The sequence below is a fragment of the Equus asinus genome, chromosome 27 (genome assembly GCF_041296235.1).
Source record: "Equus asinus isolate D_3611 breed Donkey chromosome 27, EquAss-T2T_v2, whole genome shotgun sequence".
In the NCBI taxonomy this organism is placed as follows: Eukaryota; Metazoa; Chordata; class Mammalia; order Perissodactyla; family Equidae; genus Equus; species Equus asinus.
In genome coordinates, this window is record NC_091816.1 from 20,134,559 (window position 1) to 20,147,773 (window position 13,215).

General features: G+C 34.7%; 1 protein-coding gene across 50 annotated transcripts in view; it reads left to right on the forward strand.

Annotated features, from left to right (window-relative positions):
* Nucleotides 1-13,014, forward strand: part of PCM1 (pericentriolar material 1) — an 84,082-nt gene extending 71,068 nt beyond the window's left edge. For 48 of the 50 annotated variants that reach the window (XM_044760417.2, XM_070499689.1, XM_044760416.2 and 45 more), the window contains 10 exons: nt 783-917; nt 2,746-2,943; nt 4,562-4,624; nt 5,060-5,195; nt 5,489-5,649; nt 8,587-8,662; nt 9,157-9,413; nt 10,967-11,059; nt 11,144-11,258; nt 12,668-13,014. In XM_044760417.2, the coding sequence (XP_044616352.2) occupies nt 783-917; nt 2,746-2,943; nt 4,562-4,624; nt 5,060-5,195; nt 5,489-5,649; nt 8,587-8,662; nt 9,157-9,413; nt 10,967-11,059; nt 11,144-11,258; nt 12,668-12,693 (1,260 nt within the window). In that variant the 3' untranslated portion in view covers nt 12,694-13,014. Of the gene's footprint in view, nt 1-782; nt 918-2,745; nt 2,944-4,561; nt 4,625-5,059; nt 5,196-5,488; nt 5,650-8,586; nt 8,663-9,156; nt 9,414-10,966; nt 11,060-11,143; nt 11,259-12,124 lie in introns of all 50 variants that reach the window. The other 2 variants (XM_070499704.1, XM_070499697.1) reach the window with 1 other exon arrangement.
* Nucleotides 13,015-13,215: the final 201 nt, after the last annotated feature.

The following is a 13,215-nucleotide window of genomic DNA, read 5'->3' on the forward strand; positions in this document are numbered from 1 at the left end:
ATCTCATTTTACACATTTGTATAGAGGAAAAAAAAAGCAAAATGCAAACTTACCCTGAGTAAAGGTTAGAGGATCTGCCCAAATGAATTTAGTGGCAGGAGAAGGGATTAGAATCTTGAGGTTACTTGATAGGGATGTTTTATGGGCTCATCTCAGAAAGTTGACCATGAATTGGATTATTGTGTAGTTTCTACATCCTTGCTTGTTAAGAACATTAGGACACCCGTTCTCACTGGGGGTGATTTTCACCCTAAAAACATTTTTTAATGTCTAGATATATTTTTAGTTGTCAGGACTTGGGAGTGGGGAGGGTGCTACTGGCATCTGGTGAGTAGAGGCCAGAGTGCTGCTAACCAACCTGCAATGCACAGGGTGTCAAGAGTGCTGAGAGAGAAAGCCTGAGTCAGAAGATTATAGAGAGGAAATTGTAGAAGGTGAATATGGTTTAAGAGTAGTTAAAATGAACTGAACTGCAAATCAGAAGTTAGGCAATACAGAGACTATGGCATGAGTAGATCTCCTGAAGGGACAGAAAGGAAGTGATGAAAAGTATTTAATCAGCCAGTTTCCTCCACTGGCTATTAGCTGCTATGGTGAGTCAAAATTTGCAAACCTCTTAACGTGTGTTGAGTGGGAGTTTAGCAGTTATTCTTTTGAACGAATATTTCCAAACATACATCTGAAAGTTGAGAAGGAAGAAAAATCAAATCTCATATTATGTGGAGTAATATTTTTTAAGCAATAGATAAGTTTATATCCTAACCAACTAGGGTTTTTCTCAGGAGCACATGGATGAAGTATGCTCTTCTCAACTTCTAACTTCAGTAAGACGCATGGTTTTGACCCTTACCCAGCAAAATGATGAGAGCAAAGAGTTTGTAAAGTTCTTTCATAAACAGCTTGGAAGTATTTTACAGGTAAGAGTGTACTTGGTTGACTTATCAATGTGTACCAGCTGGTTAGGATCTGTTTTTTTCAATTTTCTGGTATCACACAACTTATTCAAGTAGATATTCATTCTAACATCCATTTGAGATGAAATTTTAATACTTTTTTAGGTTATTTCTTTACTTAGTTAAAAAGAACATTGTATTAGGGCCTGTGTCTTCATTTAACTTGATCATCTCCAGAGTCTGTCCCAACTCTGGTAAAATTTTGTTTTTATTTTTCTCCTACCCAGTAAGAACATTTTAAGTTTGAAATATTTAGAAAGTATTCTATGATATTTTCTAAAATAATTTTTTACCAATCTGGGAAATTTTACAAGCCAGAAACCAGCTTTTGATTTTAGAGACTTTTTAGGCTGTAACAGTAACTTTAAATTATGTTAAGGGATGATTTTGCCTCCCAGGAGACATTCCAAACTAGAGAATATATTTTTCTTTTCATCTTAATTAGAAAATTCTCCTATAGAACTTTTCCTTTCTTCCTATTCCTGTGTTTAAATTGGTTTTAGAGACAGTACTATCACTTTGTCTCTTAATGTTTTTAAAACCTTAGGCTAAAGTATAAATTCAGTAATGGGTTCTAAATTGTCCTGGCTGTATTTAATCTAATTCTTAACACATAAGTTGTAAGGAATATAAGACGTGTGTTGTTATGCATTATTTAAAAATGTTAACTTTTAGATAAATGTGTTTTTATACATTTAATTGGCTAGCTTATTCCTACAGAAAGAAAGAACTACATTTTAGAATCAGGCTGAAAGAGAAATTGTTTATAATTTAAATCATTTTGTTTATCAAGATCATGCAGTCCAGGTCTTCCTCAGTTTTGCCTGTTATATAATTGTGGGCAGATTCCAAAATATTAACATGGAAATAATATTTTTTTTCCTAAGTCTAAGAAAATCTGACTGCTTTTTTCCCAAGGGGGCACCTACAGGAAAAATAAAACTTAGTTTACATTAAATCTTGCTCACAGTATTGAAGATTTTCATGAGGTAGAGCTTAAATTACTGTCTTCTACTTTTTTTCTTATGAAACTTTATGAAATGAAATTTTTTCACAAGACACCAGCATTCATACTTCTTTCCATGGTCGTGCTAGATAAGGTAGTTTTTTGGGGGAGAGGAACATCAAACGTCATGGTTGTTGGCCTGTTTTCTAAATAGCATAGTCCAAGTTTTTAGGAAGAAAGAAAAATAAAAGCAGTTTTTATAAAAAATGTGTAGAATATAGCAGACTTGTTCACTTGATGATGCTATATGTCAACTTGAATAGAACTAGAGTTTAGTTTTAGACTGATTCTGAAGAAACAGTTTAAATTAGAAGGACTGGCCGGCTTATATAGTGGGGGAAACTTGACAAATGCTCTAATGGTATCACTTAGACATGGAAGATTGTATTTTCCTCTCTCAGGGCACTTCGACTTCTAGTATATATGTATCCCCAGTACTGTGTGGGAACTCTTTTGGGATTAGGACTCCCCTGTCTTATTCATTTGTGCCCAGAAGTTATGTTAAGTAGGGACTAAATCTATGGACGGCCACATGTTCTTTTCTTCTCCTTCTGTTTACTCTTTAAGCAGGACTAGCAAGATTCCTAGTTAGTAATATTCTTGAGTAATATTAACATTATTAAGAATCTTAGCCAGTAGTTTTAAGTTTTTCACTACTAAAAAGTAAAAAAAAAAGGTTTTTCCTTAGGTGAATATTATAATTTAAACCTGTTAATCGTCTGTATTCTTCTACTCACAGCTGAAGTTTAATATAATCTTGAAGTTATTTGGTTTATCTTTGAATAGGATTCACTGGCAAAATTTGCTGGCAGAAAACTGAAAGACTGTGGAGAAGATCTTCTTGTAGAAATATCTGAAGTGTTGTTTAATGAATTGGCCTTCTTTAAGCTCATGCAAGATTTGGATAATAATAGTATAACTGTTAAACAGAGATGCAAAAGGAAAATAGAAGCAGCTGGAGTGATACAGTCTTATGCCAAAGAGGTAAATAACATTCATTTTGATTTTAGGAGTAATAATTAGCATATAAATATAGTTCCTTGATCATTATTAATAACTAAAATCATACTTGACCTCAGCCAAAGTATTTCTTTTGAGTAATATCAGTTAATCAGTTTATAAATCAGTGTGTGTATTAGCCACATACTGAATCTCAGGAGTAATAGCAGTGGCTAAAAATCAGGAACGCAGACAGGAATTGTCAGATATCCAATTCACATTATTGTCACTTACTCAGGTCTCCTTTAACAGAGGAGGACTGGAATCCAGTCCTTGAGCTGCCTGCCGTGGCTATTGCCAACCTCAGTAGATTCTCCAGGAATATTTATCACCCCAGCCAACACACATGCTTATATGTTAGTTAGGACTTTGATTGCACATCCATGTAGCTTCTTATATCCTGTTAAATTAGTCTTGATCGCATATGAAATTGGGTAGGGTGTTTGCCCCCCAAATTGGGGCACACCAGGAGGCTTTTTCCTAGACATTCTCTAATCATGAGAAGGAAGGCAGGTCAAGATCCAAAACAGAAAAAGATAACCCTTCTTCCTGAAATCTAAAGTAGATAATGTCGAGGCATCTATTTCACACTTTTCACAATGTTTTTATTCTAGACATAAATAAGTTTCATATCATTCCAGCCATTGCTAAGAGCTTAAAGAAAATAGAATACCATAATAAATGATCAGAAGGGCTACTTTAGAGCAGTCTCACGAGGCTGTTTGAGGGGGTGAAATACAAGCTAAAGACTGAAAGACAAGAAGTTGTTTACAGTGAAAGTGAAAGGGAACAGCATTCCAGGCAGAATGGTTAATGTAAAGACTCTAAGGCCGGACTGAGCAGTTTGGAGAATAGAGAGGGCCAGGGAGGCAGGAACCCATTACATGAACTAAGTGAGAGTGTAGGAGATATGGTCACAGAGGTAGATAAGGCCAAATTATGGGGCCTTAGAAACCGTGATAAGGACCTTATATTTTCTTTTGTTCTAAGCGTGATGGAAACCCATGGGAAAGTTTGAAATAGAGGAGCGACATGCTCTCACGCACACTTTAAAAGATTTGTCTACTGAACAGGAGTTGTAGGAGAGTAGAGAGAGAAAACAGAGAGCCCAGTTGTAAGGCTATTGCAAGAGTCCAGGTAGGAAATGATGTGTCTTAGCTTTGAGTGTGCAACCACAGGTACATTTTGATGACTGAGTCAGTAAGGCATTCTAATGGTTTAGATGTGGATAATAAAAGCAAAGCACAGGTTGGTTCCTAGTTTTCTGACTTGTGCATTTGGGTGAATACAAAGGACTGTTTACTGAGATTGAGAAGACTGAAGGAAGACGGGTTTTGGAAGGAAGGGAATCAAGAATTTTGTTTTGAATTTAGTAAGTTTGAGATCCCTCATATATATCCAAGAAGATAACAGGTAGGCAGTGTGGCTTTTTGTTTTGTTAATTTAAAAGATTTAAATAAAAGAGTTGAATTTACATTTCTAAGAAAGCATTTAACTCTTTGGATAATGGTCAAAAAATGTAGCATTTGTCAAAGTTAACTGAATGCCTAAATGTAATGCTGAGAGGTTACCCCTAAATTCTGGTTAATTGATTTGCTTATAGGCCAAAAGGATTCTTGAAGGAGATCATGGCTCACCTGCTGGAGAAATTGATGATGAAGACAAAGTATGTGCTAATTAATTTGTGCCTACAAATAATGCTTTTGAAACAAAAGGTTAAATAATTTTAACAGCTTTAATCTTTGAGAGCAAACTATATCATCAAATGTCCTTCTTCTGACAAACCTTTATTTTCTTTTAAAAGCAAAACTATGGGGCTGGCCCTGTGTGGCGGCATCTCACATAGAAAATGGAGGAAGATGGGTACAGATGTTAGCTCAGTGACAATCTTCCTCAAGCAAAAAGAGGAAGATGGGCAACAGATACTAGTTCAGGGCCAATCCTCCTCGCCAAAAAAATCCCCAAAAAACTAAACTGTCAAAAATGCTTCTTTGTATTTTTTATTAGGTGATGACTATTATTAATTTCTATGATAGACTTACTATATACCTTTTAAAAATGTACTCCAAGGAATTAATTACTCAAATTTATTTGTGGCTAGGACAAGGATGAGACTGAGACAGTTAAGCAGACTCAGACTTCTGAGGTATATGATGGTGATGGTCCCAAAAATGTGAGATCTGATGTTTCTGATCAAGAGGAAGATGAAGAAAGTGAAGAATGTCCAGTGTCTATTAGTAAGTTTAAAGGCTCTCTGCTAGGTTTATACATTAGATCTTTCTATATCACTTATTGAAACAGGTTGGCGGAGTGTAATGCATATAGAATTAGGTGTCACACAACTCTGAATTTACATTCCAGTATGACCCTGACTAAATTACCTGTCTTTTCTGCACCACGGTTTTCTAGTACTTACTGTTTTGAAGATTTCAGATATTGTATGTAAAGCACTTGCACAATGCAGGAATGCAACAAATGGCAACTATTAAGTGCTGAAAATTTATTGAAAATTGTATATTAATCAACTTAGATTTGTCCAAAGCTGAAACTCAGGCTTTGACTAATTATGGAAGTGGAGAAGATGAGAATGAAGATGAAGAAATAGAAGAATTTGAAGAGGGACCTGTAGATGTCCAGACTTCGCTTCAGGCTAACACTGAAACTACAGAAGAAAATGAACATGATGATCAGGTATTCCGGTGTGGACTAACACATCTTCCACCAGTCTTATTTTAACTACTAAAAGTGGATCCTTTTTAAAGATGTCCAAATTTACAGCTTCCCCATTCTCCTTTTCATGAATACAAACCTTTTTAATATCCTTATTGAAATGTGAAACAATAGTTTATTTTTGTGTTGATCAGTGCTTAAATTTAAAGCACTGTAATCTTTTTTTTTTCCTACCAAGTCCTAAAAATTATGCGATTACTTCAGAAGATCTTTAAATTTAATTTATCTTTATATTTTTCCTAGTCATGTATGGAAATAGTATGTAACAAAATAAAATAATTCCCTTTCCTACCTCTATCTCATCCTATCCCAGAGGCAACACTTTGTATGATTTCTTATGCTATTTACTGCCATATTTCTAAATAATATGTAAGTGTGTATTTATTTACTCACTTATGTATTAGACGTTATCTGTGGACTTCCTATTACAGTAGGCTGAAGATTTTTAGGTCACTTAGAACTCCTTCTCATTTAATTATATGTTTTGGTTAAATCTATAATAAATATTACTGACTGCTGAGCTAAGCAAATATTGTTGATTGCTTAGTCTTATACATTTTTTCATCTGAATTTAACAGTCATCTCAATTTTTTATTTACTTAATTTTCTTTGAACATATACCCAGGTCTTTGCTGTGCCCTCCAAGAGCTGTAGAAACCTCCCAGTAAAATTTTGTACATCAACTGGTTTTTTTCATTGTTGTCCTTCCTGAAGCACTCCCCTCTCCTGCTCCATTCTAGGTTTGGCTCTTTGGACCGAGCCTGGGAATCCTCTTTGTCATTCTTAATTAGATCTCTGTGTCTGGAATCCAATCTTTGTCTTCTTGGCTTATTACCTCATTTTTGTGGAGTACATCTTCCAGTAACTTTAAGATTTTGAGACTTTATATGTCTAAGAAAATCTTAATTCTTCCACGTTGAAAATCATTTTCCCTCAGATCTTTGAAAGCACTGTTTCTTTGTCTTGTAGTTTTCAACGTTGCTGTTGAGAAGCTCAATGCCTTTCTTAGTTCTGATCCTTTGTATATATCTTTTTTCTTTCCCACTCCAGAACCTTTCCCCTTGGAGTTCTGAGATTTTACAATGATGCACATTGTTGCGAGTCTTTTTTCATTCACACGTACAGTCATGCACCATATAACTATGTTTTGGTCAATGGCAGACCAGCAGATATGACAGTGGTCTCATAAGATTAGTACCATATAGCCTAGGTATGTAGTAGGCTATACCATCTAGGTTTATGTAAGTACACTCTGTGATGTTTACACAATGACGAAATTGCCTAACGATCCATTTCTCAGAACTAACTTCATCGTGAAGCGACTCCTGACTGTCCTGGGTACTTGAGGTCTTTTCAATCTATATCATGTCCTTCTGTTTGGTAAATTTTCTTTTATTTTCTTTATTTCTTTCCCACCATTTTCTCTTTCCTTTCCTTCTAGAATTAATATTATCAGACATTATTAACCTTCCTGGGTTGATCTTCTAATTTTCTCCTCTGTTTCTCTTATTGTCCCATTGCTCTTTTTGTTTTACTTTCTGGGAGATTTCTTTGACCTTAACACTTAGATGAAATTATTTTTATTTCAGCTGTCATATTTTTAATTTCTAAAGACTTTGTTTTCCTGATCATTACTTTTTTACAGTACCCTATACTTCATGGAAGCATTATCATTTTCTTTTATCCATCTGAAGGCTTTCTTCAAATGTTTGCTCTACCGTCAATGTTTATATTGAACCATATACCAAAAAACGGGTCAGGGTTCTTTTGGGCTTCACTGTAGGGCAATTGGGTAGACAGTTAGCTTTTTGATAGAAATCCCCAAAAATCAGTACCTATTAACTCTTTTCTCTGGAGTGTTTTAGTTTCTCCAAAGAAGGGTCCTTGAGTCTCCTCCTGCCTGAGAGTATGCTTCATTGGTTGCTAGTATTCTGGAATTAAATGTAGGGATGGGGCTGAGGGTCCCATCATTATTACAGTCTTGCACTAAATCCTTCTGTTTTCACTATGACACCTTACCCTGTTCTCTTTTGTGCTTTCCACACCACACCCCTACCCCTAGTGGCCCCTAAACCTGAGACTTACTAATTCACTTTCTCCAAAATATAATCTCCCATTTTTTGTTGAAGTTGGGGGAGGGAATGTAGGTGTCCACATTATATTTAAACAGCTTCAGCCACCACCACCACCACCACCCTCTTTTTCATCACCAGCTCCTACCCCACCACCGTACTCCTTCCATCCTAGAATCTAGCACTTCATAATTCTGAGTGAATCTCAGTTTTTGTTCTTTTCTTCTGCTGAAGGCACTTAGCTTTGTTTATCTTTCTCCCTTCCTGGTCAGTTCCTCTTCCATTCACTTAGTGTCTACATATAAACAGATGTAAGTTTCATTTACGATAGAGTCTGATCTGAAAGAAATAATAAAAAAGAGTGGAATGCATAATATTCCAATTCTCCATATTATTTTGAGGTTATTTAAGAAGAAAAGGAAGGGCCAGCCCCCACAGCTTAGTGGTTAAGTTCCATGCACTCTGCTTTGGCAGCCCAGGTCCTGTTCCTGGACACAGATCTGCACAACTTGTCTGTCAGTGGCCATGCTGTGATGGTGGCTCCATACAAAAAGAGGAAGATTGGGAGTGGATGTTAGCTCAGAGTGAATCTTCCTCAGCAAAAAAAAACAAGAAAAGAAAGAAAAGAAAAAAAGGAAACCTTTTTACTTAGCCATCTTGAAATTGCACACACAGTGTCCTTCTTGAAATACTTTTACAAGATATTTTTAAATTCGCTTGTATGAAGATCTCAGGTTGGACAACAGCCACACACCTAGCAACCATCTCCTATATAGTGACCATATATTTTAGGCCCTGCTGTTAAGACATCTCTTTTTCCTTCTAGGTTCTACAACATGACTTTGAAAAATCAGCAGAAAGCAAAAATGTCCCATCAGAACAAGAACCCTCTACTAGTAAAGGTAAGAAATAGAATAAGTGTTCAACTTGAAGATTATCTAAAGTGCTTTGTATGTGCTTAAAAACTTAAAAAGTCTGAATTCTTAACTAATGTAAGTTTGAAGGTATTTTGGACCTAGTGTATCTCTTTATTCTCCCCCTAAAAACTGTAGAAAACAAGAGGGCGTTGTTTCTGCAAACAGACATTAAAGAAAAGTTGACAAATATTTAAACAGAAAAATTCCACAAGGAAGACATCTTTATAAATGTGGCTTTTTTAAAAAAAAATTTCCATTCCTGGGCCTTATCCTGAAAATGGTGGATTTTAGAAATGTCATTTTTAAAACATCCCCAGATGAATCTGATCAACTAAATTTGGGAACCATTGTAGTTGCCTTTTCCTTTGAGTCTTAAATGTCTTGATTACTTATTTATACACGTTGTCTTCATTTGGTGTAATAGTAAAATTTAACAACTGTTGCATTACACTACTGTTGAAACTTTCTTTTGATGACAGATGACCAAGACAGCACTCCTGTGAAACCCTGTTACCTCAATATCTTGGAAAATGAGCAACCTCCAAATAGCACTGTCCAAAAGGACTTGCTTAATACCACTGACTCATCTAAACAGCCCAATCCTTTGCCATTACCTTTAACTGAAATTGAAACCCTGGTGCCTAGAGTCAAAGAAGTTAAATCTGCTCAGGAAACTCCTGAAAGCTCTCTGGCTGGAAGTCCTGATACTGAATCTCCAGTGTTAGTCAATGACTATGTATGTATCATTTACATTATTAAATATTTTTGCATTTCATCTCTGTGCATATTTCTTCATTTTCAGGTTAACATTTTCAGCACATAAACACAACTCTGCTTTGTGTTTATCTTTAGAAACTGTTGGAACATTTTTATTTCTTATTCAAACTTGAACAGAAAGATGATAGTGAATTAAGACTACCGTCTCAAAGCCTAAAAGCTGTTCTACTTTTTATAATTTTGACAGCCAAGGTGATGAGTTTTAGGTGGCAACCTTGAGACAGTTGATTTCAGTTTCAGATCTGAAGGGATAATGATGCGTGCATCATCATTAATCTCTCACACTACCCACGCTCCACACTCAGCTACGTAGAGCAGTGCATAAATCTTTAATAAACCTGAAGCTTTATACTTGCGATGGGAAATAAAATAATTTGACAGCAGTAGTGTCCTTATCTATACAGTGAATGATCAAAACATATGCTAGCATATCTGAGCTTATGTAAGAAGGTAAGTTTAGTTTTACTCTGGACCTTTTTTTCAATTTAATTTTATAGCGAGTAGGTTATTTTTTGGATCTTTGGGTTGTGTATGTTTTATATACTTTACTTGTAACAATGTACTTAGGCCTAAGGAAAATGTTTCACATATTTTTTTAATTAACATCAATTTTCTTCCTAAAGATATATTTACAATTGTGATTTCATAATTTCTCAGAAAGGGGGCTTATAATGTTTCAAAAACAGTATAAAGAGTAACTTTTTAAATTGTGTTTTGTTTACTTCACTATCTGTAAAATTATGCATTTAAAACTCTGAAAGTTACCTGTTAGATTTATTCTTATTATCATTTGGTGAGTGCTTAGAGTTGTTATGGAGGCATTCAATTGAAATTAACTTGAAGTTAGGTTATAGAGGGTCTTGAATTTTAATTTTAGGCAGGGGACGATACTGAAGGTTTTTGCCCAAGAAAGTGGAATGGTCAAAGTCATGGTTTTTGAAGATGAATCTGATGACTATATAAGATATGTTCTCAAGGAAGCTATGTTAGGAAGCTCCATTATCACATAAATACACAATTTGAGCTGAATGAGAGAGAGATGAGTGGGAAATGTTGCGAGAACATCCACAAAGTTGATGTTGAAAGTCTGTAAATGTTTACTTATATTGTGCTGGATACAGCTTGATGCATTCTGTAAACATATCAAGAAATGAGTTCTAATTATTTTAGCCCTCAGTATAATTACTATTTCTTCCTTTAATCTGTATAAACTGGCTCTTTGTTTTATAAAATGGGAGCAGAAAAGCTCAACAGTATGCCCACAGCTGCAAGTATGTAGCCCTTCCTATGAACTCTAGATTTCTGTTTTATTCATAGAGCCGAATATAGAAGAAAACCAAATTTGGTAGAACTACTGTTGTATACTTATATGTAAGAAACCACTTTCTCTCTTAGTGTGGATGCCTTTGGTTTAAATTAGTGCAGGGGTTTGATTTGGGCAATTGGTTTGGTTTAGGCAATCTAAAGATAGAGTGGATTGCTTTCATTAAATATAATTTGTTTATCTTACAGGAAGCAGAATCTGGTAACATAAGTCAGAAATCTGATGAAGAAGACTTTGTGAAAGTTGAAGATTTACCACTTAAACTGACAATATATTCGGAGGTATTTGGTTCTCCTTAATTAAGCTTGTCTTTATATAACAAATATTAAGATGAAGACTGATTTTGTATTATTTTCATTCCAAAGGCAGATCTAAGGAAGAAAATGGTGGAAGAAGAACAGAGAAACCATTTATCTGGTGAAATATGTGAAATGCAGACTGAAGAGTTAGCTGGGAATTCTCAGACACTAAAAGAACCTGGTAAGAGTTATCAATTTTAATCATATCATACTGAAAAATTGCTGAATCTTGATACTACCATTTTGTTTTTTAAATGCACTACTAGTACTTGGAAGATTTAAGCCAGACATTGGGAAGGAAGCAATTCTGTACAAATTTTAGTTTAGTCGCCTAATTTATAAAATGGTATTATCAGATTTTTTTTTCCATTTTTAAAATCTTCAGTTTTAGCGAAGTACTATATGTACATGGTTTAAGAAAGTTTACAAAAGGTGAGAAAGGTACAAAAGAGTTAATGATAATTAGCAAGAGCCCGTTTCTTTTAATCATTGGTTTTTAGTTCTTTTGGAGGAGACCTTCTCTATCTCTAAATAATGTTCTTATAATTTTCCTTAATTTTAAAAATTCAGATAATATCTCTTATCTCCCCTATGAAAAGTGAGGATTTAGACCTGCCTCTCCTTTTAGCATTCATATTATTTTTGTTTTTTCTGTTTATTACCTTATTTTAAATATATATATTTTCTAGTTCCATCAACTTTGGTCATTACCCAGCTAACTACCACACTCCCCTTTTCCATCTGCCTCTGTGCAGTTTTACTCATATTCTTACATTAAGGTTTTTAAAGTAAACACACATTTTGTTTTTGTAACTATAATAATTAATCTTCTGTACTTTTTCTGAAGATGATCCTCTATAAATATGATTCATCGCAGAGCCAAGTGATAGTCCCAGATTTCTTTCTTTATGGGTCTAATAGCACCCCTGGGCCACTCAGAGGAAAACATTTCTTGTGTCAAGGTCATAGGATTTTCTTTTTGTTCTCTATCAATTCATCAATTGATTAAAATCATTTAAAATTTTTTGTTTATTTTTTTTTTCCTAGAAATGGGGTGAAGAGAAGGGCAGACCAAGTATCAAACCTTCAATTAATTTCCCAGTCTTCATCCCAGTTCTGCTTGTTAGAAACTCAACTGATACCCATCTCCACTGCTGCCTTTCGTAGTGTGTGTAGGCTGCATCTTCCTCCACTCTTTCACTATGCCTCCATCTGCTTTGAGCAGTCTGGGAATTTGTTGATCTCTCTTATGCTCTGTTCTCTTACAACCACTTTTCTTTTGTTGTTCTGGATTTATTCATTTTTGTAGTTCTTATCATTTAGTTCTAGTGGGGTTTTGTGAGAGACAAGAAATATCTGTTTAGTCTGCCATCTTAAATTGAAACCCTCACCTATTCTTTGTAAACTCTTACTGTGTGTTATCAGGGAATTACTGTAGCAAACTGAATTAGTATTTCCTTTGTATTAACTTTATATTAAAAGTAAAACTTTTAATGGAAGAGAACAATATTAAAGTAAATTCTAGTAAGTAATGTCTTAATTCAATAATTAAGTACTTTATAAGGCATTAATTATTATTCTGTTTTTCAGAAACAGTGGGAGCCCAAAGTGTATGAGATGTCTTTCAGAGGCTCATCTGACTCTCTCTTTACGTAGTCAATGCATATATGAAAATGGCACTAGATAAACATCTGTTTTGATCTGTATAAAATGTAAATTAGTTTGACACTGCATTTTTGATAGGTGTGCTAATTTCTGCCCATGGCAGTTTAAAAACATCAGAAACTGAATTCTGGACAGATTCAAGCCTTGATACACTGTGAGGTTTTTTCTTTTCTTTCTTTTGTTTTTTGGTCTTAATATTTTCCCCCATTGTGATGTTTGGTAACGTTAAATTTAAAATGTAGTTTTAAATAAAGTTTGGACTTATCTGTAAAGTATCTCTTTTGGAAATTATGTTGAATTCTATACAGCAAGTCACTGTTCTGTATAATTAGGCTATTGAGAAGAGTCAAGTCTTGAATGGTCAAGAGAGAAATATGCTATTTATTATAACGTCCAGCCATTAGGCCAGGCTTCCAAATAATGCCAGTGTTGCTGCTATTGGGTCTAAAGTCTTTTAGATACCTGCATATCTT